Source organism: Lacerta agilis, chromosome 2 (genome assembly GCF_009819535.1).
Source record: "Lacerta agilis isolate rLacAgi1 chromosome 2, rLacAgi1.pri, whole genome shotgun sequence".
Taxonomy (NCBI): Eukaryota; Metazoa; Chordata; class Lepidosauria; order Squamata; family Lacertidae; genus Lacerta; species Lacerta agilis.
Window position 1 is genome coordinate 39256901 of NC_046313.1, and position 24040 is coordinate 39280940.

Sequence of the window (24040 nt, forward strand, 5' to 3'; positions counted from 1 at the left end):
CAAGACTTTGATACATGTTTGACTCCAACATCTTTCTCTTTACAATGTGTGTGTCATGCAGAGAGAAGAAGAAAAAGAAAGACACACACTTGTGGCCATAGTATATGAGAAATAAACATTATCTAGATTAACTTGGTTGGGGTCAGTGTGCTCAAACCCTGGGAAGAGCAAGGGAGGGCTCACTCACACCCATCTGAAGGAGCAGTGGGGCTTTCCAGGTCCCAGAGCATATGTCATTTAATTTTTAATTTGTATACCGCCTTCCCATCTTGCTGTACTTAAGGTTGTTTCCAACCCACAGAAATGACAACATAATTTTCTTATCTATTTATGTGCCAAAAGGGAACATTGTAGATCTTCTCTTTTGACTATGTGTCAGGATATTTATTCTCCTGTTTTTATTATGCATTTTGTGTTTTTTATATTTGCATTTTATGTTGTGAACCTCCCTGAGATATATGGGTATAGGGCAGTATACAAATGCAATATAACAACAACAATTTAGCATGTGGAAGGACACATGCTTAGCATGCAAAAGGTCCCCATTATCTCCAGGTACTCAGTAAGGCACTTCTGCCTGATACCTAGGAAAGCTTCTGCCCGTGATTGTTCAAAGTGGTACAGAATCATAGAATTATCTAGTCCAACTCTACAATGTGTGAATCTTTTGCCCAACGTGGGGCTCAAACCCACGGCCCTGAGATTAAGAGACCCATGCTCTACTGACTGAGCTATCCTCAGGTGTGATACTGCTTTAACTGCATAGTGCAGATGGAGCCTGGGTTAGATGGACCAGTGGTCTGACTGGGTACAAGGCAGCTTTCCATGTTCCAAACATGTAAGGCAAAACAAAAGCCTGTTCAGCTGACAATGTTCATTCTTGTCTTGGGCCTGGAGGCAGGAAGATCAAAGGAAACGTAGGCTTGCATTTGGTTTGCAGAGAAGAAAACTTGTGAAGCAACCAAACAAAAACAAAACAACCTTGCAAAACACAGAAGGTTGATTCAGGGATCCCCAGTGCCATTGCATTAACATTCAATATCCATCCTTGCGGTGATCGTGGTGGGCCAGATTGTGAATGGTGGAATGCCTAAGGAATTAATGTATGGAGTGGCACTGCCACCTTTTTAAAACTTGCCCCTTTCATGTGCCTTTAGCAGCACCATGACACGCAGAACAACAAGTGTCAGAAAACTAACATCATGGAAAGAAAGGGACAGGGAAAGTTTCACCTGCAGTTTCGAGTGTGCTCAGCAGCTATTAAAAGTACAGAAACAGCACCACAGTAAAAAAAGGTGGCAACCTTTATCTGCAGGGTTGTGATGGAAAAACTTGAACCTGACAACTGCCTACACATATTCAGGAAGGCTCACTTCCTAAGCTTGAGAACCACTTTCCTAATACTGTGATGTTATCCTGCAACTCTTCACAGCCACCATCAGACTTAATTGGAAATACTTTATGTTTCCAGTTTTGGCTACTTCTATGACCAACAGTCTTTTCCAGGTAACTGAACAATACATTCTGCTTCCACATGGAAATGTGTAACACCCAAAAATCTAATTTATCTTGCCTGTGATTACACCAGTTCTATGACTGATCAGTGCCCGCAGGTCTCTCTTATTGTTTGACCTTTCAAACTGAATAGGTAATAGCAGGTAGCCAAACTATTTATTGTAGTCACTGGACACGTGGTCTTTAATTTTTTATACCACAAGCTTATGCTTGCCTACTCAGAAGGAAGTCTCACTGAGTACAATGGGACTTACTCCCAAGTAAGTGTGTTAGAACAGTGTTTTTCAACCTTTTTTGGGCACAGGCACACTTGTTTCATGAAAAAAATCACAAGGCACACCACCATTAGAAAATGTTAAAAAAATTAACTCTGTGCCTATATTGACTATATATAAAGTAATTCTCTTGAATAGGAATCAAATAAACAAATTTTTCCCACGGCACACCAGGCAACATCTCGCGGCACACTAGTGTGCCGTGGAACAGTGGTTGAAAAACACTGTGTTAGAAGATTGCAGCATTAGGGTCATTCACAGTGTGTTTGTGTGCTAGAGAGAGAGTGCAAGTGCAGTAATGGAAGATTGCAGAAGAAGAAATAGCACAGTCTGTAGCACGGTCTGTTGTAGTGCATGCACCACTTCCCAGTTTGTGTGTGAGCTTGCACTATTTAAAGAGGAACAAGGGTTCCAATTTTGGTTTGTCTGCACAGACTTCCCATGCCTCTTCCCCTATTGTTGAGTTTTCACCTTTCTCTCTATTCTCTTTAGGGCCAATTCACACAATATCCAGAAAATAAGTTTGCTACTTGTCTGCCACTGGAAGTCTCCCAGTGCTCTTTGTAATTAGTGAAGTGTGGAAACATAGTGTCTTTCTTTCTAACATCAATGGGTTTTGCTGGAAGGCACTTAGTAGAAAAATGAAAAACTCTTGCCCCGATAAAGCTGAAAACCTGTACACACTTAACTGAAGTAAGCCCATTGAACTCAGTGAGGTTTACTTCTGAGTAGACATTACAGGATTGCACTGCAAGTGTGAAATGGCTCTCACTAATTTCTTTCAGCAGAAGTTAAAGCCTGCCTACATCATGATACCAGGGCCCAGCTTCTCCTTTTGAAGTTCCACCTCCCTTTTTCTGCCACACCACACTTGGGAGTGTCTGTGGCTGCCCAGGTGCACACCACTATTCATCCAGAAAATAAACATCTGAGGCAGGACTGTAGGGAGTAGAAATTGCAAATGTATGGAATCTCTGTAAATTGCTTAGTATAGAGACGATGCAAGGCAAAATGGAATTGACTAATGGTGCATTCTTTTACATGTCAATTCAGAAGTCAGTGCTTGGTGGTGGGCATACTGAGATTGCAACCTCGCTGCTGGTCAGGATGCACCTTAAGGACACCCCTTTTATTTAATCCAAGGCCTATGACGCCAGCCAATTCAATCTGTATAATTTTGCAATCTCCATTTGGATTATTGATCTCAGCATTTCAAATTCTCAGCTTTATGACATCAGCAAATTCCACCAACACATTCCTGATTCTGTTGCCAAGGTTGCTAGCAGACATGGGATAAAATTTGTGTCCCATGAGACAAGGAACCACAGTAATTATCTCTCTCTCCTCCTAACTTTTGTCACTTCTACAGATTATCTGGTAGCAAGCAACTTGTCAAACAAAAACACCAACTGAGTTTTTAAGTATTTTAAGTATTTTCTGTCATTGATCAGTGGCGGCCTGTTTGCCAAAAACATAAACTGCTAGCTTCTACCTTAAATCTGGATGTGTTGTTCCTCCTGATTTTCGCCCATTCAAAGGGCTCCTAATTAAAGCAGCACATGCTCTTTCTACTCTCCTTATAATTCATTAGTGGAAAAATACAGGTGCCATTGTGTGTGTGAGGGGGGGAGGGGCAGAGAAACAGGGACCTGCACAGAGTTACACACAGAGAGCAAAGTCAGGAGCTGCATTGCTCACGAATACAAACCTGTTGCATTCCCTTACTAAGAAGGTACCCTTCTCGCATGGCTTCTTGGCTTTGAGAACTGGCTCCTGTGACCAAGTCTCTGCACTTTCTGCAATCCCACATAGTATTAAATCATGGTGCAGCTGCAGCAAACACTGTAATTCTTTGCTGAAATCCTCTCCCCACCCCCCTCACTGCATGTTCACCATATTTTTGTTTTAAATGGGTTGTTATCCACCTCAAACTGAGATGGGTGGGATAAAAATCACTTAAAGGAATACATGCATTTTACTGCACTGTTACCAACAACCTTCCAAGCTAAAGGATCTAGATCTAAGGATGCGGTGAAGCAGCTGCCCAGTTACTACGGCATTAATCCTTATCCAAGTTAGCCTGGACGTAAAGAGTACGTAGCAAGTGGGACCCTACAACAAAAAGTTGCAGGGTACCCTCTGTGTGCATGTATGGTCACCCCACCCCCGCAATTCAGTGGTACCTCGGGTTACAGACGCTTCAGGTTATTTACTGACTCCGCTAACCCAGAAATAGGACCACGGGTTAAGAACTTTGCTTCAGGATGAGAACAGAAATCATGTGGCGGTGGCACAGCGGCAGCGGAGGGCCCCATTAGCTAAAGTGGTACCTCAGGTTAAGAACAGTTTCAGGTTAAGTATGGACCTCCCGAATGAATTTAAGTTCTTAACCCGAGGTACCACTGTAGATGGGCACTGCCATTCCAATGGTGTTTGTATGCTGCATCATGTAATTCAAGTTGGCACCCCTGCTGCCCACCCTGATCCTTTTGAGTGGCAATAACAGGGACTGTAGCTGGGGCCTTCTGCTTATGTTCTACCATGAAGCTGGGGCCCTCTCCATTTTGTTGGTGCTAAAATGTACATGCTAACTAGCAGTTACAGGGTAGAAGCAGAGCAGAAGCAATATCCACTCAGCCTCGATTTTGTCTGATTTTGAAAAACCAATGTAATGAGGATAAAAAAAACAATGCTGCCATTTTGTATTGCGGGGCAAGGATTTCTGATTCCCAGTTCTTTAACAACAAAATGGCTATCTCATACCCCAGCAGATAATTTAGAACTTGGGGGAGAGGGTGTCCAACTAGGAGTGGGCTTTTGTGTGGAAGACCTGTGAGCTTAGTTCACGTCTGGTACTCAGAACAAATTCCTGGTTTCAGAATTTTTTAATTCTAAATGTGTGTCTTTTCTATCTAGCTCTGGTTGGTGGATCTTGGGATTTCCAGTAAAACGCAAATATGCCTGAAGTCTGCAAGCCCCCGTTGTAAGGGATGAGAGAAAGGGAGATGTAATGGTGCCTGGATTGTAATGCAGGGCTTTTGGGGGGGGGGCGGGCTAGGGCCTAGTTTCAGGGTCTAGCTGTGGGTCAAGAGTCCCAGCAATGAGGGAGGATGTGGGATCTGCTGCTTGTCTTCCCCTCGGAGAGAGCCTTGGCAAATGATGAGTGGGAACCCTGTGTGCAGAGTGGCAGCCTGAACATTCCTCAAAGTCCCTGGCCCCAGATCTCTGCTCATTCCTATGGAAGGCAGCCAGGCAGCCAGATGTGAGTTGGTTGCCTGTAGCAGGGAATGGGCCTGGCTCGCTCAGACTGGTTCCACTGCTCCTCAGACTCGAGCACCAAACACTTACTTCCGTCCTTAGCCCACTGGCACAGAGGATTTCAGCAGACAGACATGGCAGATGGAAGCGAGACAATTACTAAGGCTGAAAGCTTCCAAACTGTGCAAGCAGAAGCAAAATGCCCTACTTTTATTTAGTGTCTGATGTGTTGTGCGAGATTTTAAGTTACAGAAAAATTGAACAAAGCAAACATCCTGTGCCTAAGAAAGTGTGCTACAAAACTTAAAAGCTCATACCGCACATGTTGTAAATCTTGGTTCGCTCTAACCGTAGTATTATGCTCACTTTATAGACCTGTCCCCTTGGATTTTTCGGACCCTTATGAGGATTCAAAGCTAATTTTTCTTAAAGTGTAGAAGTATGTTTTAGCTGTCCATGTGTTAATGTACATGAGCCATTTGGAACACCTGAACTGCTATACTACTAATTGCTTGATGATGATGAAGATTTCTGTTACTACGGCTATGGGTAGGTCCTGTAGACCTTAGGCCAGCAACCAATACTTCAAGAGCAGGAAGCTGATGATAGAAACTAAGTTTGCCCATGGCTAAGGAGGGGAGGCTTTTCCTCTGATGTGTAGCTGCTTTGTCATCATAGCACTCAGAAGTCTCAGTCTAGATGTGCTGGTCTTGTTGCTGCTGTGAAGCAAGGCAGGGACATTATTTGCACGGCCAGAGTATGGAAGAGGAAAGCCAAAGAAGCTGACTAATTCATGTGAGGTCACACAGAGTGTTGGTGGTAGAGCAGGGATCCAAGCCCTCCTTTGAAAAAAATTGACTGATTCATCTAACATAATCAAACTGAGCATAAAGGAGACAAATGAGCTCTGTTATCCTGTCCCACTGTAGACCAGGGCTGCCTACACACAAGACAATTAAAGCACATGGCTTCCCCCAAAGAATCCTGGTAACTGTAGTTTACCACTCAATTCCCAGCACCCTTAATAAACTACAGTTCCCAGGGTTCTTTGGGTTTTACATGTATGATGTATACACAGCCCAGGATTATGTTCCACTCTAACCTTTTTTGGATGAATGTTAGTCTCTTGATAGAAGGTTCTGGGTTCTGATTTTCTTCCAAGTCATTGGCTTATCCAGTCCTTTTAATGGTCTTGTGTTTTCCCTTTGATCCACATACTGTGGCAATGAGTTCCAGTGATCATTTGCATGAAAACAGCCTTTTGTTCGCTTTTAAACTTGGTAAACCCTTCTCTTTTTTTTTGATAGCTGTTACTTGAACTGAACAGGCAATCCACATACCCATCAATTGAGCTAGAACCATTATAATAGTGTTACCCCCCAGGATTTCATGTCAGTTTACTGTATCCCATCCCATTTTCAACAACAGCAGCAGCATCATAATGCCAGAGTTCTCAGGCCCAGTGGTTCCTAATGAAGGGTATGGGGACCCCTGAGGGTCCGCAGAATGCACCCAAGGGGTCCACAGCCCCTTATGTTGCCTCTCCCCCAACTAAATTTTTGTCATTTTTGCATGGTAATATCACAAATTTTATGGTGTTTTTTTTAAGTGTACCTAAAATCCTTTGCTTGTTAGGGGCTGCCCTACATTTTGTTCAAAAATTGCTTTGCAGAGGTAACTACCAGAGAGTTATCAAAATTTTCACAAATGGGGGGGGTCCTCAGTAATTAGCTATTTGGGAACCACTGCATTAGGATGTTAAATACTCTTCTCCCTCTGCCCCCACCCTCGCTCCTTAGTCGTCAAAGATCTGCGTAGCACACATCAAGCTCTTTGTCCATTTCGAGGATCCAGAAATAAGAAATTTCTGGAAAGGCGTTTAGACTTTCCTTTGTGCCTCCCCTCCGCCCTAGCCCAGCTACACGGCCCGGCTCCTGGGTTTGTGCCACTGGAAACAAGCAGACGTTGCTCTGGGCTGCTGCTGCTGCTGCTGCCTCCACCCCTCATCGTGGGGGAAGGATGGAAACTTTCCCCTCTCCTTGGGGAATTGGGACGTTCAAGAAAACAGCAACTTTTTTGGTCACGTTTGGAGAGAGTTCGCGTGTGGGAAAATGCGAGGAGGCCTGGTGGCTCAACAGTGCCTAACCCGAGCCAAGCCTTCCACGGCAGTTTCCCCCTCCTCTCTTCCCCCTCGCCTGCAGCCCTCTCCCCCCCCCCACCTCCGAAATCCTAAAAATAATCCGCCTCGCTGGGCCGAAACCCAGCAAGCCCACATTGGCCTCGGCTGCCAAAGGAGCAACCCACAAGCCTCCCCGCCCCACCGCTTCCCCAGAGGCGCCCAGATGTGCGCCTAAAGGGAGGGGGCAACTTCGGGAGAGACCCATCCCGCCAAAGTCGATCCCACCGAGGAGAGCGAGAGAGCGCGCACCTCCCCGCCTTCGGGATCCTGCGCGGCGCCACGCTGCTCTCTCGCTCTCCTTTCCGCACAGCCTCCCCTCTCCCTGCGCCCCATCCTCGCCCGGGCTGTAGGGGCCGGTGGGGGGTGGCGAGTAGGGGGGTGACGAGAGAGAAGGAGGGAGCGTGGGAGCCGAGCCGAGCCAGGCCAGGCGGGCTGGGTGCGGACCCCGCCCCCGGGCAGCGGGGTCGCCCCGCCCCGCTCGCACTCCGAGAAGTTTCCCAGGGTCCGGGAACGAGGAGGAGGCGCCGCCGCCGCTGCCGCCTCCGCGCTTTCGGTGTCCTGGTGTCTGGCTGGAGCCTCAGCGCGGCCCCTTCCATGGATCTATAGGGCGGCAACAGGACTTTAGGGGGGAATGGGCTTGGCGTCCCGGCGCGGGGCCCCGTGGCGGGCACGGCTGGTCTGCAGGCTTTTGGGCATCGCTCTGCTGGCGCGCCTGACACTGGGAGCAGGTAAGGAGGACCTCGGGGGTGTCGGGGGGGGGGTGTCTGGAGGGGGACGGGACACAGTGCACTCGCCCCTCCGGCTTCGTTAAGCCTAGCATGGGTGGGAAGGGAGCCCTCTCCGCTTCGGCCGGGCTCGATCATGGCCTCTTCGTTTCCTCTTTTTAAACTTTTCAAGTAACTTCGCCGGAGCCTCTCTGAGTCCCCTTGGCGCTCCTCGGCGCCTTGCGTCGCCATCTCCCTCCCTCCGGTCCGGGCAGCGGGTGGGGGGACCCTGAAGTTATTTTCCTTGTTCCCGGCTAGATCCCCGTCCTTTTCTCTCGCTCTCTCTCTCTCTCTCTCTTCCGCACCCCCCCCCCCCCGCCAGAAGAAGGGGAGGGAAGGGGAAAGGGTTACGGAACAGGCCACAAAGAAAATAAATGATCGTTGTTTAATTACCGATTGTGTGAAGGGGAGGGAGCGATTAGGCTGAATTGGCGGGCGGGCGGGGGGTGCTAATTCGCCGGCACTGATTTGAGCTGCGGGGAAACAATCTTGCACTTTTTATTTACTTGAAGTAAACTTTCTCGGCAGCCAGTTTAAGCTTCCCAGCCCGGAGCGGCTGGAAAAACCGGAGCGTGGATTTCGGATCTGGTTTCTCTCGGTCTCCGCTGTAGCCGTCGCTCTCTGTTTCTCTTTCTCTGCTCCTTGCAAAGCAAATCTTTCTCGGGCAAGCTGGCGGAGGGAGAAGCTTTCAATTTTCTATGGTATCCCAGTGAGGTTTTATTGAACCGGGTATGCTGTGGAGTTTGGTTCTGCCAAAGCCTGGAGTTTGTGCAAGAGCGTAAAGGAGGAAATAAATGTTTGGTTTAACACGCCTGTTGTGCAGACATGCAAATGCATTTGGTAAACAGCATGGATTGAGAATTTAGTGCTCTTGATTGTGCAACTGGTGTAAGTGAGCTTGTCTGTGAATGCGCACATGATCGTATGTTTAAAAACGCGTAAAATGCATTGCATGTGAAAGGCACACTTGTCCTCTCTTTCTCATGGAATATAGGCAAGAGGTACATACATGAATTTATATTTGTGTAGCAAGCTTATGTGCTGGTTTGTGTGTGTGTGAAATGATTTGCTGGTAAGTGGGGTGGTTGTGGATAAAGGGGTGACGCCCACGCCTCCCTTTTTCTCCTTTGGGATTGTCATGAAATGGCCTCCTTGGAAGGCTTTACACCCACACTGACATTGAATTTGATAGAGCTTTTGTTGCTATGCATTGTGTGTACAGGATAGCAAAGGGAAGGGTGTTGATGATCTGGGCAGATGTAGTAGCAGCTGTCGTCCCCTCATGCGCCCTCCCCTTTCACATTCTGCTGGATGCACAAACTTTTATTGTTGCTGCAAGCTATTCCCAAGAAGCTGCCCAAGTGCCTCTCAAGCCAATCCTGCTCTTGCACTGTGTGTTCTATAGCCCTGGCATGGCACTGTTGTTTCCGACCCAAAGGAGCTAAGTCTGTGGCTGGCTTCGAAGTTGCAGATCCCTGACTGTGAAACTGGAATTGCTTCTTGGAGCCATGCTAGGGAGTGCACAGCTCAGCAACTGGGCCAGCCAGTTCCCATGCTTCTGGAGAGTTGCAGTGGCTCAGTCTGCTTTGAAACTCTCTCTCCCCACCCCCACCCCCCCCACCAAGCCGGCTTTTCCCCCATTTGTGCGCTTGGGAATATACTGTGATGCAAACGGGAGATAAGATGATTTAATTGGGTGTCGTGCAGCGACTTGCTTGCCCTGTGAAACGTGCAGCAGTATGCCAGGGATGAGATAATTGCAGCGAAAGGTAAATAGAATGTGGGGCTATTATTCAGCCTGGGTTTCACTCTCCCATGAAGCCACCTGACTGGTTTGGGGAAGCCGGCCTTGCTTATTAGAACGCTCCCGGCCAGCTGGTGCTCCAGTGCGTGGGAATGTGCGGCTCGTCCAACGCAGGAGGCCGGGGATGCTGTGGATTGTGGGTGCCCGGGAATATGAATCCCCTCCTCCCCTCCCCGCCAGCTTGCTGCTTGGCTGGACATAGACAGGGCATTGTTCTTGGTTGAGCAACTCCACCGCAGTGCTGCCGAAGCCCTGGCGGTCTTGCGCCAGACAAGGGCTCCGAGCTGCTGCTTTGAGCCACACGGGAACATTGCTAATGGCTCTAGAGAATTCAAAATGGTGCGAAAGGCGCTGGGACCCCTGTCCTTAAGCTTTCCCAGAACAGCATCTGAAGGGCCACAAAGAGTAGGAGGTTCAGGGTGAGGGGCCAACTCTGGTTGAGTGTTCTGAGTTTGAATTGGCAGGGTGCTGTCTTTTTTCTTCCTGCCTTTTTAGGTGTGGGCTGTACCAGATGAGGGTCATGAAAGGGTTGGGGGACTCCTGCCTAGTAGGGACAGGCCCTGTTTGAGAGAGAAAGCAGGCCGCTTTCTTCTACAGTATGCATATGAACCTTGGGGATAGACACTTAGGCCTCGTCCACAGCAGTGTCTGCAAGCCAGACATTTTGTCTCTTCCAAAGCTGTTCCTTCTTTTCTGCTTGGCTGCGCTGATAACAATGTTTGGTGTAGCCAGTTTGGTGTAGTGGTTAAGAGCGGCAGACTCGTAATCTGGGGAACCGGGTTCGTGTCTGCACTCCTCCACATGCAGCTGCTGGGTGACCTTGGGCTAGTCACACTTCTCTGAAGTCTCTCAGCCCCACTCACCTCACAGAGTGTTTGTTGTGGGGGAGGAAGGGAAAGGAGAATGTTAGCCGCTTTGAGACTCCTTCGGGTAGTAAAAAGCGGGATATCAAATCCAAACTCTTCTTCTTCAATGTGATGATCTGCAGGAAAGTTCTTCACTTGATGAAGCCCTCATCCAAGGGCTGCTTCACATGATCGGGCACACATGAGGTTTTTCCACCATGATTTGGCCTTGGCTTCCCAGAAAATGTATGCAACATGCCATGACATGAAAGATCTGCATGCATGATCATCATACATGTGTATTGTCTTTGTTCTTTATGCATCTGAATTTTGTAACATATGCAGCGTTCTTAATTGTGGCATATCCTTTCCCTTCCAAAATGGGTGCAATCCATTGCCTAAAAGTGAACATTACTAAATTTCAAATGAAAATTTGTGGTTTGATTTGGCAGGAGCAGGGACTCAAATGTGAGCATTTAAATACGTGCTTAGCTTTGCCAAAAACACAAGTGCCAGGTTATGCCGTTAATTAATGTACTTCAATACAAAATTGAACCTGGAGATTGGTGGAATTGATTATTTGAATCCAGTTTGCACATGCTCCTATCCCATCCTCTGCAATTGGGAAGGAAATCTTCCCTGCCTACACAGTTTTCCAGACCTGATAGTAAACACAGCTTTGTCATTAATGGCACCCTCTGTGTGTATCTGAAATCTTTCCCCTTCTCTTTTTAAGCGTGTGGGGATGGCAAGACTGCAAAAGTGCAAATCTCCCTCTGTGTGTGTGTGTGTCAATTCTAGAAATAATAAATGTAATGATCCAGAGGTCTTTCCCTTGGGGCTTTTAGTTGGTGTTTTCCATTTTGCAACAGGTTTCCTTGCCTTCAGTTGTGTCTGTGGAAGGGAGTATCCTAAGTCTTGCCGGTAGGGAGCCCATGTCTGACTACGCACTATCTAATCCTGCTGCCTTTCTTTGTGCTTCTTGTGTGGACACAGTGAGGAATCTCTCCCCTCACCCTCCCACCCCCTTTGTAGATTCTGTGAGCTGAAGCTGTCTGTGCACAGAGTTGTTGAGACACAGCAGCTGCCTCCCTGCTGCAGCCCCTCCAGATGCAATAGCAGGGCCAGCCGGTTGGCCATTCAACTCCCTGCCCCTTTATTCTGCCCACATTGCTAGCCAGCTAACAAAGGCAGCTGGAGAGAGCCTGGGAGCCCCTCCACACAGCCCTGCAGCACTCAAGTCACTTTTGGGGGGCCAGATTCCTCACTAACAGGTAGCCACACTTTCTTTTTATTAGCCTCAATGGAATGTGTGTGGGTTGAAAGCAGCATCCGAGTCCCATTATATGCATGGATCCTGGTTCACCACACTTCTGTGCAGAATGTATTCGAAAGCACAGGTAACCAGTCTGAGGAAATCAGGATCGGGTTGCCTGCTGTGGACCTCCCAGATGCTTGCTTAATCACACCTGCATTCAGTTTGGGTTGATAAAAGTCGGAATGGATCGGAAATAAGTGCAAATGTTGGTCTGAGCAATGGTAAACACTTATCCTTTTCATTGTTTTGGAGAGCCTGGAGGAGGACAGTGAGGGAGAGGGGCATATTGTTGCTCCTGCCATTTGGACGTGGCTGTGACTCAACCTGCCCCTTTTAGAAGCCAGAATTGCACTTAGGCTATGCAGCGGTAATTTTTTTTTGAAGCAAAGGGCCCAATTCCTCTCATTTCTGTCCTCTGCTGGGTGTTGCTACTGCTGTCCCCAGGTACATCAAAGAGCTGTAGCACAGTGGTATAGCATCTGCTTTACATGCAGAAGGTCCCTTGTTCAATCCTCAGCATGTCTAGGTAGGGCTGGAAATGCCACCCATGGAGAGCCTCTGCCAGCCAGCATAGACAGTACTGAGCTAGATGGGCAGCTTCCAATGGTCTGGCAGCTACCAATGGTCCAGTCTAGCAGTCAGGCTGAGTACCGGTATATTTTGTCCAAACAGAAGGCTTGGTATTGGGTGCAGAACTCTGCCTCCTGTGAATCTTGGTGCTCATTCTTTTAAGGCAAGCTCCTAGCTTCTATGTCTGCTGCAGTGATGAGTAGGGCTCAGCAACACCTGAGAACATTTCAGTAACCAGGGGAGAGGTTGACCAGGGCTTCCATTGCTCAGGAAATAGGACTTTGGTGCCCCGCATAGCTGTTTCTCCCTCCCGGTGACTAAGAATAAATTATGCAAGATAGGCAACTCACGCAAATTTTCTCATTTTGCATAATTTACCCCGGTCATGATTTTCAGCTTTTCTTGGCTCAGAATTTTGTGTACCTTGGCACAGAATTTTCTTTCTTTCTTTTTTTTTGTTAGTAACGAGGCCTGTTTATAAGTGCCTGCCAATAGGGGCCTGGAATCAGTCAACCACACCCTACATGGTAACCAAGATATGTGGGTGGTACCCACGGCATGGGCTGTCAGCATGTTAAAAGAAGATGGGGAATTGCAGGAGGTTTTTCTCTGGGACTCTTTCTTTGTCTCTGTTGCTTTGTAGGTTTTGATTCCTTTGAAGAAGGCAAGTACTGGTAGTGCTTGTAACATGCATGCCTATTGCTGTGAAGTAGTGAGTGGTTTTCAAACTTTCAGAATTTAGCACAGACCTTTTCCATTTACTTATATCCTGAGGAACTGCCCCATGGAACTCACGAACACTATATGAAGCATATTGTGCATGTTCTCTTCATGTGGGGGCATTGGCTAAGTGTTAAGCCTTACCATCAACCCACATCAATAGCGAGTATACCTTAGGGTGCACTAAGTACTCCCCAGCTGTGGGCAGTGGCCATGAAGTTTGGTGGATAGCAGTGGGCAAAGCTTCTCTGCCATTTTGGATCACTGAGAAACCCCAAGAGTTCCCCAGGTTGGTGTTTTCTGAGCTAGCCATTCACTCCACATTGGCACTGACTCCTAGAATGAGGAGCAGCTGTGGTACAGTCAGGGTTCTAACTTCCATGGAAGCCCAGGAGGTCTGCATGCATAGACTTTCCTGCCATAGAGACACCCATGTTCAGTGCTTGGCATCAAGGTCCACACCACTGGCTCTCTTCCCCCCTCCTTTAATCACATGGAGATCGTTCAAGCAGTTAATGTGAGAAGCGGGATTGGATCTCCCATTCTGTATTGCATGCAATGCTCCCTTGGGTGGCTTGAAATGGGTTCTTCGAATAGCTATCCATGTCAAACAGAGGTCATAGCAAGGAAAAATTTTCTTCCCAAAGGAAGTGTCAGAAATGCTTCAAACTCCAAGAATGAATTTGCAGGCAGACTTCCAAGTTGGAGCCTCTTTGAGTGGTGATATTTTTCTCCAGAAGAAGATGTATATAATGCCCTATGTGCTGACAGAACATTTGGCTGAATCGCTAGCGTGTGGTCCTCTCTGACTTCACCCGTATCTAGAGCTTGGAACAGAACTCGGGAATCCTGGCTTCCAGGGCCTTTGCTCACACTCAGGAAGGGCCAAGTAGAGAGTTGCAAGCCAGATTCAGCTTTCAGCTGATCTGAGGACCCTTTATCAAATTTTAATTGAGACGTGGTAGCCAACAGATCCTGAAGCTGAGGCTCCCAATACTTTGGCCACCTCATGAGAAGAGAAGACTCCCTGGAAAAGACCCTGATGTTGGGAAAGGTTGAGGGCGCAAGGAGAAGGGGATGGCAGAGGACAAGATGGTTGGACAGTGTTCTCAAAGCTACCAACATGAGTCTGACCAAACTGCGTGAGGCAGTGGAAGGCAGGAGTGCTTGGCGTGCTCTGGTCCATGGGGTCACGAAGAGTCGGACACGACTAAACAACTAAACAACAGCAGCCAACTGTGCTTGCACTTCTGAAAGGAAAATGAAGCAATGGAATTCCATGTGTATTTAATACAGTAATACATCTTCTTGGATTGATAGTTGGAAAATTTTCCACTGCTTTCCCTTTTCCCTTAAGAAAATGTGACGTTGTTTTAAGTTCATTAGCAACTGAATGGATCCTAATTGCAAATAACTATCAGGCAAATTTGGCAATTTCAAAGTTTTTAGCTTTGCTTATTAAATACAAGTGAAATAAACATGTCAAAGCAGGTCACTCTTATAGGGTAGGGATGGTGAGTCTGTGGCTCTCTAGATGTTGTTGGACTCCAAGTCCCATGAGCCCCAGCCAGCATAGTCATGACCTGGGATGATGGATGTTTCAGACCAGCAGCATTGGGGGGGGGGGCACAGGTTCCACATCCCTGCTCTAGGGCATCAGAAAGTTTTCTGATGCAAATTATTGTATCCAAATGATACAAATTTGGAGAATTGTCCTATTAATAATTTCCCAGGAAATGTACCTCACTGCTGGGAAGAATTAGTGCAAACGTGCCTCTTCCAGGGACATTTGTCCCACAGCATCCTTTCCTCCCATTGATGACCTCATACTATTGAAATGCATGTGCTCCATCTTTGTGTTCCTCATACTGCAAACTTTATTACAGAGCCTGACTATCCTTAAGTCAGATTATTTCAGCCCCAGCTAGTATCAACATATCTGACCTGGTTTTAAGCCAATGGTCTCCTGGGAAATATAGGTTTTAAAAGTGGGAGTTTCCATTGGAGGAAGGGCTGTTTTGCACCCTTGGACTGCCAAGCCCTGGGAAAATATATTTCTAAGACATTTGGAGGGCATCCTGTTTTGTGAAGGGATGAACTTGGCAAGCCTGATGTCAAGGTCATAGTAGAATAAACTATGATGTGTTGTCAGGGGAAGGCCAGAATTCAAAATACCTGCTCTATAATTGATACAGTATTATGGTTTTGATTGTATATTATGGCGTAGCTACTGTGGTGGGATAAAAACCCTAGTCTACCTCCCTTATCAGGGACATGATACTGGTCTTCATAGTACGGTATAATTTGAGTCTTTTGCGGGAAGTAGAGAATCTTGCCATACAACTGCCACCTCATTCTTGCCTCTGTCTTGAAGAAACAACTTACGATGATCTTGCAGAATGAGAAGTCAGTAGGTAAACTGTTACAGCTCTTTGGGTCGGTTACATTTGCAAGTTTAACGTCACAGAGATTTCCTGAATGCTTCCTGCATGTCTTGCAGTGAACACTGTATTGTCCATCTGAAAGTACAGTGGTACCTTGGAAGTTGAACGGAATCTGTTCCGGAAGTCCGTTTGACTTCCAAGATGTTCAGAAACCAAGGTGCAGCTTCCGATTGGCTGCAGGAAGCTCCTGCAACCAATTGGAAGCTGCGTCGGACATTCGGGTTCCAAAGAACGTTCAGGAGCCAAAACGTTTTACTCGCAAGGCATTTGGGATCCAAGGTACGATTGTACATGGAATACAGAATGGACAGAACCCAAGGAGTTCCAGTTGGTTAATCTCCATGTGTCTTCCAAGGCATGTGAGTCTCTGTCAGGCATTATGGCATTTGCTGTGTGCACTTATGGTGGAGATCCAAGAACAATGTCTGCCCTGCAAAGCACAAAATGGTCCCCAAATAAAGTGTGGTGGCTTCACACTTGTGCAAAAAGGGGTTTATGAGCTGTGAGTCAGTAGTGCATTCATTCCCAAGACACTGGGCTCCTGTGAAATGCCCAAAGATCAAGCTCCATGCTCATAACTTTACTGCACAAACTGCATGCACAGGGAACTACAGAGGCCTATGTTTTTAAACAGGAAGGTTCAGAGTAGACAATTGAGAAAAAACAGCAGATCTTGCAGTCGTCAAGGGTTACTGCTTTTTTGCTTTACAAAGATTAAACATGGGTACTAGTCCTAGCAATCAGATCATGGTTAGCATGCTATACAGTGTCCGCAACCCGCAGTGCAGGTTGCGATTCACCGCTTTGGCGCATGCAAGATTTAGTGCTTCTGCGCATGCACAAAGTGCAATTTAGCGCTTCTGCGCATGCGCGAGCACCGAAACCCGGAAGTAACCCATTCCGGTACTTCCGGGTTCGGCACATTCATATCCCTCAGCGAGCGCAAACTGCAGCAAGCGCAACCCGAGGTATGACTATACTACGGTAGTTATGATGAAACCATCATTGCAAATAAACAGTGTATCTAAGCATGCGGTGCAATGAAAAATCCATGGTTTCAGAAGAAGAAGAGAAGAGTTTGGATTTGATATCCCGCTTATCACTACCCGAAGGAGTCTCAAAGCGGCTAACATTCTCCTTTCCCTTCCTCCCCCACAACAAACACTCTGTGAGGTGAGTGGGGCTGAGAGACTTCAAAGAAGTGTGACTAGCCCAAGGTCACCCAGCAGCTGCATGTGCAGGAGTGGAGACACGAACCCGGTTCCCCAGATTACGAGTCTACCACTCTTAATTACTACACCACACTGGCTCTCGCTAATGCGAGAGTGTAGCTAATGCTGCTTTTCTTGATTCACAAATTGTATCTGGAGAGAAATGATGCTGTTGTTGAGGAAACGGAGGTCATCGAGACGGAGAAGTGTTTGCTTCTCCAAATTCTCATAAAAGTGTCTTAAATGCTTGATTAAGGGTGTCTTTACAAGATAAATTATCTGGGTTTTTTCTTTCTTTCTTACAAGACATGTTTGATTAAAAACCCACTAAGAGAACATATTGCACCATGTGGCCAACATGGCACTAAAGATTCAGTGAGACCAGGAGATCAGGCCCCAAATATTTATTTTATTTATTCTGTTAAATTTATATCCTGCCCTTTCTCCCAAAGGAGTCTAGAGTGGCAAACATAGCACCTGACATCTTGGGTGAGGTGTGCTGTCCTTCATAAGACTTATTATGGACACAGCTGTGTGTGTTTGGGAAAGAAAAAGTATTGCTAGCTATCATAGTCCAAGATTCTGTGCTGAATCTTGCAATCTGCATAAATTATATAAATCAAGCAAGTTTGTTTAGTTTGCCTAACTTTTGTGTTAGCTTGTAGAGAAGGGCAAGGAACTAATGCAAGGTACTGAAGCCTCAACCCCTTACTGCTGGAAAATCTAGGCTCCCCACTGCCCCCCTCCTGGGTTTTGAGCTTTCACTAGTCATTTCAAGGCATAATACTTTTAAACGTGGTGTTTAAAAAATGATTCTTGGTATGTGGTTTTCTTAAGACTGAATTCTTAACTTGTTTGATTGTTTACATAGACTTGTTGATTGACAGAGCCATAAATATTGGCCTGAGATGACCCTTGGGCACATAACCCTTACAATCTCTCTCTCTCTCTCTCTCTTGAAATGTTGCTTGCATGTTTAGTGTTGCTTGTCATTTAAGGAAGGGATGGGTGGGGTGGAGGTGAGAAGCCAGGACTCCTGGCATCTGGCTGAGCCCTGCAAAGAGCATGAGGATTAAGCAGTCAAAGCAGTGGGAGCCAGAGCACCTCAATTGTAGTCTCTGGCTTTTCACTGCCTTGAAGGGTGACCTCTGCCACTTCTTATTCCCAGTGGTTCTTTAAAGAGCATGAAACCTCTTTGCCTTCCAACTTGTTTCTGGACGGTTTGATGCAAAGCTAGAGCCTTGGAGAGCTACCGGTAATTTCCTGGGCTCTGGGGGAGGCTAATGCTGATTTGAGCAAAAGAAGTTCTTTGGGTTGCTTGTGTTCCCTCTCTTTGGAAGGTGGGAAATCAAGGCTCTTGTGAGTTCATCTGCCTTGCCGTGTTTTGGGAGGGAGTGGCCGACAGGACTAAGAATATTTTCTCTTTGCCACTGTGGGCCACGTTGCAATTCCATCCCATGTACATATGAGAGGGAAGTGTGACCACTGATTCCCTTGGTTTGCCACGCATTTTAGGCAGTCTGGTTTTAGACTGGCTTGCCTCTGTCTAGGTTTAGGTCTGGCCTTTCCTTTGGAGATAAGGTTCCATGCAAGAGCTGAGAATCGTGTTTATGGCTGCAAGGCCCTCTACATTTGGGTGCCCATATCTGAAAAGTGTACATGTGTTGGAACGTTGGATGTAGAGATGTGGGGAGTGCATTCCACTGGCTCACACTTGGCTCTGTGCTCTGGAAAGGACGAAAGGGTAGGAAATTGTGGGTTTGTGTTGTCAGGAATGCTTCCCGCTGAGATACTTGGCTATGCATGTTATACTTCCTGTGAGATTGTGTACATATTCACGTATGCAGTGTTACATGTGCTTAAGTTGGTTTGAAAGCATTCAGGCACAAGGGTGCATTTATGCTGTCTTTGTGAGCTCCTGGCATTGTGTGCATGTGTGCGCGTGTATGTATGTGTACACATGCAACTGTGCTGGGAATACTTTTCATTATTACTGTGGTTGCTGTGTTTGAGATGGTTGCCCCATATCGTTCACCTGTAAGAATCTGCGTATGTGTAAAAGAAGCTCACTGACTACATATCTGTTTAGGTTTTGGTGAGCACCTACCGGTATTTGTATGCAGCCTTTGGTAGTTGTACGTTGTTCAAGTTGTGGGGAAGGTGAAATCCATAGTGGCATAGGTTCATTTTGGGTGCAGGGGAATTTAATATGGTCTGCATACAGGGCGGTTGCTGAGAGCACATTTTGCTGCTGCAGTGCTGCTGCTGGCTCTCACAGAGTGAGGGGCGGCAGTGGAGGGGGGAGAGGCATTGTCTGGGACTGATCTGTGTGCTGGGCACGCACTCTGTTACAAGTGGGTCTCTAGGAAATGGCTGAGAGTGAGTGTATTGCCTGGGCCCCAGCTCCTTCCATCTTCTCTCTGCTCTCGAGAGGGGAGGGGTCTCAGCCAGCAACCCTTTGCTGCTCGGCTGCATTTCCCTCCTTGAGTAGGCCCAGAGCACTTGTAGTGTCTCTTGAGCCTGAAAAGGGGTTCCTTTGGGAATGGATGTGTCTCTAATTTTGATCCTTTCAGAGGGCACTCAAACACCCCTCTCAGGGCTGGCAGAGATGGGTGCCTGTGGTTCTTTCCCCTAGCCTGGGCCCCATCAGGGGACGTGCTTTGCTTGGCTTTGCTTGGGCATTTACTCAACGGCTCCTCCTACCCACTCACGATGGCACATAGGAGGGAGAGGAAGACTGCAAGCTCCCCATTTTTCTGTGGCAGTTTTGTTAGGCCCTTGTCCTTCCACTTTGAGTTTTGCAGGGTTTTTCTTAAAAATACTAGCCTCCCAGTACACAGGGCTCTCTATACAGATCTTTGGAGGCTGAATCTCACTTTCAGCTAGTCCTCTCGGTGGCAGTTGTCAGAGGTCACCAAGTGCTTGTGGAATCTCCATAATTCCAATGACTTGCCATGATCTGAGGCTGCTGGGTTGTTCAGTGATTCTAGTTGGTTAGCTGTAGTCCTCAGATGATCTCTGTCTTCTCTAGAATGCCCAGAAACTGCTGTCTTTCCCTTCCTGGTTGCTTGGGGATTCCAGGTGGACCCCTGTGCTTGCCCCTCTCTTTGCTAGATTGTGGGAAACCAATGTGAGGGAGAAATCTCTGAAGAGGAGCCGTTTTCTCTTGCCGTTTTGCAGATTGTCTCTTTTCCCTATGACTTTTGATGGTATTCTGCATACTTTTTGACCTTTGCCAATGAAACTGGTTTTTAGTTACTGGGCAGTGTAGAGGCTGAGGTTGCACTAACTGAGCCAGCTAAGCCTACTTGTGGCTTGTGAGAAATTCTGTCTACTCCCTTCGTTTGAAGCATTTCTGCCTTTTTCCTGTTTTGTGTTGTCTGATGTGACCCCTTGAAGATGCATCTGCAGACCTTCAATTATTATTTCCATCTCTCTGTGTGTTCAGAAGCCTAACAATAGCATATATGAATTGTTCCATAGATGATAATTTTAGCAAGAAAAACCTCCTGTTGTGGGACTGTGGGCAATGCTTGGGATGACAAGAATCTGCTCTCAGTTGCAGTTATCATCTTGTTTAAGTGAAAAGGTTTTCTGTGAGGGGGGGGGAGAGAGAGAGAGGGAGAGGGAGGGAAGGGCCACTGCCCAGTGGCAAAGTTCTGCTTACAAAAAGTCCCAGGCTCAATTCCAGTATTTCCACGCAAGGGCTGAGATTGATTCTTGTCTGAATCCCTAGAGAGATGCTGCCAGCTGTGTAGACCAAGGGTGCAGTGTTTAAAATAAGCCAGGCGCCAGGTGCATTTTGCTACTGACACAGGTCCACTTGCAACAGCGTGGAGATTTCTGGGCACTAGGTTGGCAATCACAGTTGAAAAATTTCTGCCTTACTCCATAGTTAGTACCATTTCCATTTCCACTGTGCATGTTTCTTCTTGCATACTGGGACAAGTGAATTGTTGTAAGAGCAAGCTACAGTCAAGCAATGTAGTTGAGATAATAGAATCATAGAATTCCAATCATTCATTGGAAGGGATCCTGGGGGTCATTTAGTCTAATCCCCTGGCAAATAGACATTTTGTTGTGGGGACCACAACCTAGATTCAAGATGTCATTTGGTGCGTAGTTTATATACCTGAGTTTCTAACAGTGTGCATGTGGCCCTCCAGATGTTGCTGGGCTCCAACTCGCATAATTCCTGACTGCTGGCCATTGTGGCTGCATCATGGGAGTTGGGAATCCAAAAGTATTAGCCTATCCTTCCTGGTGTGGACAGTAGGGAGCTACGGTATATAAACCAATAGTCTGACTTGGTATAAGTCAGCTTTGTATGAGCAAAACACTGCTACGGGGGCGCAATGGAGATTGTAAAAGCAAAAGACACAAGTTCAGTCCATATCCTTTATCCTGGGACAAGAGCTAAACATGACTGTAAAACATAAGAGGTACTTTTTAAGCTCATGGCATGATGGTAATGGTTGTTGTTGTTTTCGTTTTCCTTGCACGAGGTTGAGTGTACGTGGGAGCTTTTGTTGAGCTGTTGTGACCAGTAACTTTTGCTAGATCTGTTCTTCACAGCCTGGGCATTGCTTTGTTGTTCCTATAGCTGTACAATGGCATGCTCTAACCAAGCTCTTTCTCTTTCCCTACAGCCATACAGTGCTTGGATGGCGACAAGCCCTGTGAGAATGGTGGGAGCTGTGTTGTTTACTCCAACGGGATAGCTGCCTGCATGTAAGTGACACCCTAGCACAACTTTGCCCATGGGTTCAACACCAGCCAGTGCGTCAAACCATCTTGGGGGTTTGTAGGGTTGGGCCACTGCCTTCAAAGGGCAGACTAGTAGTGTAATTTGGGAGCTGTAAAGTTGTCATTGTGAAAAAATTGCTGCTTGGCTTGAAGTGGGAGAGCAGCGAGCTCTGTTGACAAGATATAGTATAGTTTAGGAAATATGGGGCCTGGAAATGTTTCAAAAGCCACGACATGCTGTGCATCCTTCTCAGGTGCTTTGCATTAGGCCTGTGGGAACTACTGACTGGTGCAGATTGGCTGCCACTGCATACTTCTGACTATTCTTCAGCTGGGATTCTGTTTGCCATGGGACACTGGAATAATTTGGTCTCAATGTCCATTTAGAGACATCCACTTGACGGAGTGGATAGTATATTGGACTTAGTTTAAGGAAACTTGAGTTTGAATTCGTGCTAACCTGTGAAGCACTAAAGACAGGAGATCTCGGGCCATTTCTTTTTTATCTACCTAAACGGTGGTGCTGTGGTCTAAACCACTGAGCCTCTTGGGCTTGCCAATCAGAAGGTTGGTGGTTCAAATCCGCACAATGGGGTGAGCTCCCGTTGTTCTGTCCCAGCTCCTGCCTACCTAGCAGTTCAAAAGCACACTGGTGCAAGTAGAGAAATAGGTACCACTGTGGTGGGAAGGTAAATGGCGTTTCTGTGCGCTCTGGCACTTGTCACAGTCCTCCATGCACCAGTAGCGGTTTAGTCACGCTGGCCACATGACCCGGAAAGCTGTCTGTGGACAAACGCTGGCTCCTTCAGGAGATATTAGGCCAATTCTTATTTATCTACCTAAACCACCTCATAGGGGTGGTGTTTTGTTTTGTTAAGATAAAATAGGATAACCCCCACCCCACCCCTCGCCAGGTAAGGCACCCTAAGTTCCTGGGAAGAAGAGTGGAATAAAAATGTGGTAAACAAACATCTTACAAGGAGGAAAAAAGAAGGAAGAAGAACAGGTTTTCTGGTTGCCGTAACAATTATAGTAATGTGAATCTACAAAGGAGCTAAGGGCCCGAGCAGATGATATGAAGAAGATCTGAATCTGAATTGAGCAGCTGCAATGAGTGTGTGTATTTAGGGCAGTGTTAGGAAACCTCTGACCCGCCAGATGTTGTCATTGGATTCCAGCTCCCATCAGTCCCCAGCAGTGTGGCTGGTGGCCAGGGATGATGGGAGTTGTGGTCAAACAACTTCTGCATGACCACAGGTTCCCTGCCCTGTCCTGCCCTAGGATTTAACACTTCCCCTCCATTTCTGAATCTCAATTCCTGTTCATGTAGTCGCTATTAATCCCACAGCAGAAAACATACACATGATGGTGGGATGGCTCAAGGTGTTAAGGGAAGACCCCTTTGATCAAATTTGGAACACCTCACACAACTGCTTTTAGGTTGAAATCAGAATTTATGAAGCCTTGATCACAAATCTTCCATGTCTCATTTCTTTTGACCCTAAAATACGATAATTTATCATGGAAAAGGAGGACAATATCCCAGATAAAGGGGGGGTAGATTACATTATGGGCCTTAGCAATTTTGAATATAATCACATGGGCTCTTATAAAGGAAGAAAGGTATGAAGTGAACAAATTTGAACAGGAATGGGAACTCTTTAAGAAGTTTTGGTATGCTAAACAAAGTATGGTATGCGGTAATCCTTTCTACTGGAATTTAAGACAATAGGCTACTTCAGATATGCGAATCTCAAGCATTTTTTTATTAAAAAATTAAAGTTGTAATGTCTTTCTGTTTTAATACGTAATCTAATAAACTAAAAATTTAGTGAATTGCTAAAATGTTTTGCAGGTGTTTGGTTTTTTTTTTTTGATGTTTTGATATGATTTTACAGCATAATCCCATACATGCCTACTTGGAAGTAAATTCCATTGAGTTTCATGGAATTTACTTCCAGGTAAGTGTGTATAGGATTGCAGCCTTAATAATATATGCTCGGAGAAATATTTTATCAGATTAAAAGATTTCTACATTATAAATACATCTTAATGGTGTTTTAAGTGCTTATAGTGTTTAAATGTTTAATATATGTGACAATTCTTTGTGTTTGTTTTATGTCCTGAGAATTAATTGCCTTAATGGAATTTAGAATATTTGAAGTGTCTTAACGTCTCTATATTTCTGTTTCATGAATTAAATTTATTAAACTAAATATGTATTTCTAATCTCCGTAGTATGTTAAAATTATGACAAAGCTTGGTTTATTTTTTTTTTAAAAAAGATCATTTATCAGACAAAGAATGTCTTTTGTTGGAACGTTGTAATGGGGATCTGTCAGTACAGATGTCTGTTGTTTTTATAGGTTTGAAAGCTGCTGCTAGACTGTC

At 46.2% G+C, this 24040-nt stretch overlaps 1 protein-coding gene across 4 annotated transcripts in view; it reads left to right on the forward strand.

Moving 5' to 3' along the window:
* Nucleotides 1-7632: 7632 nt before the first annotated feature.
* The window catches only part of NOTCH3 (notch receptor 3), a 59100-nt gene continuing 42692 nt past the window's right edge, over nucleotides 7633-24040 (forward strand). For 2 of the 4 annotated variants that reach the window (XM_033139638.1, XM_033139639.1), the window contains exons 1-2: nucleotides 7633-7955; nucleotides 21553-21634. In XM_033139638.1, the coding sequence (XP_032995529.1) occupies nucleotides 7859-7955; nucleotides 21553-21634 (179 nt within the window). In that variant the 5' untranslated portion in view covers nucleotides 7633-7858. The remainder of the gene's footprint in view (nucleotides 7956-21552; nucleotides 21635-24040) is intronic. The other 2 variants (XM_033139640.1, XM_033139641.1) reach the window with 1 other exon arrangement.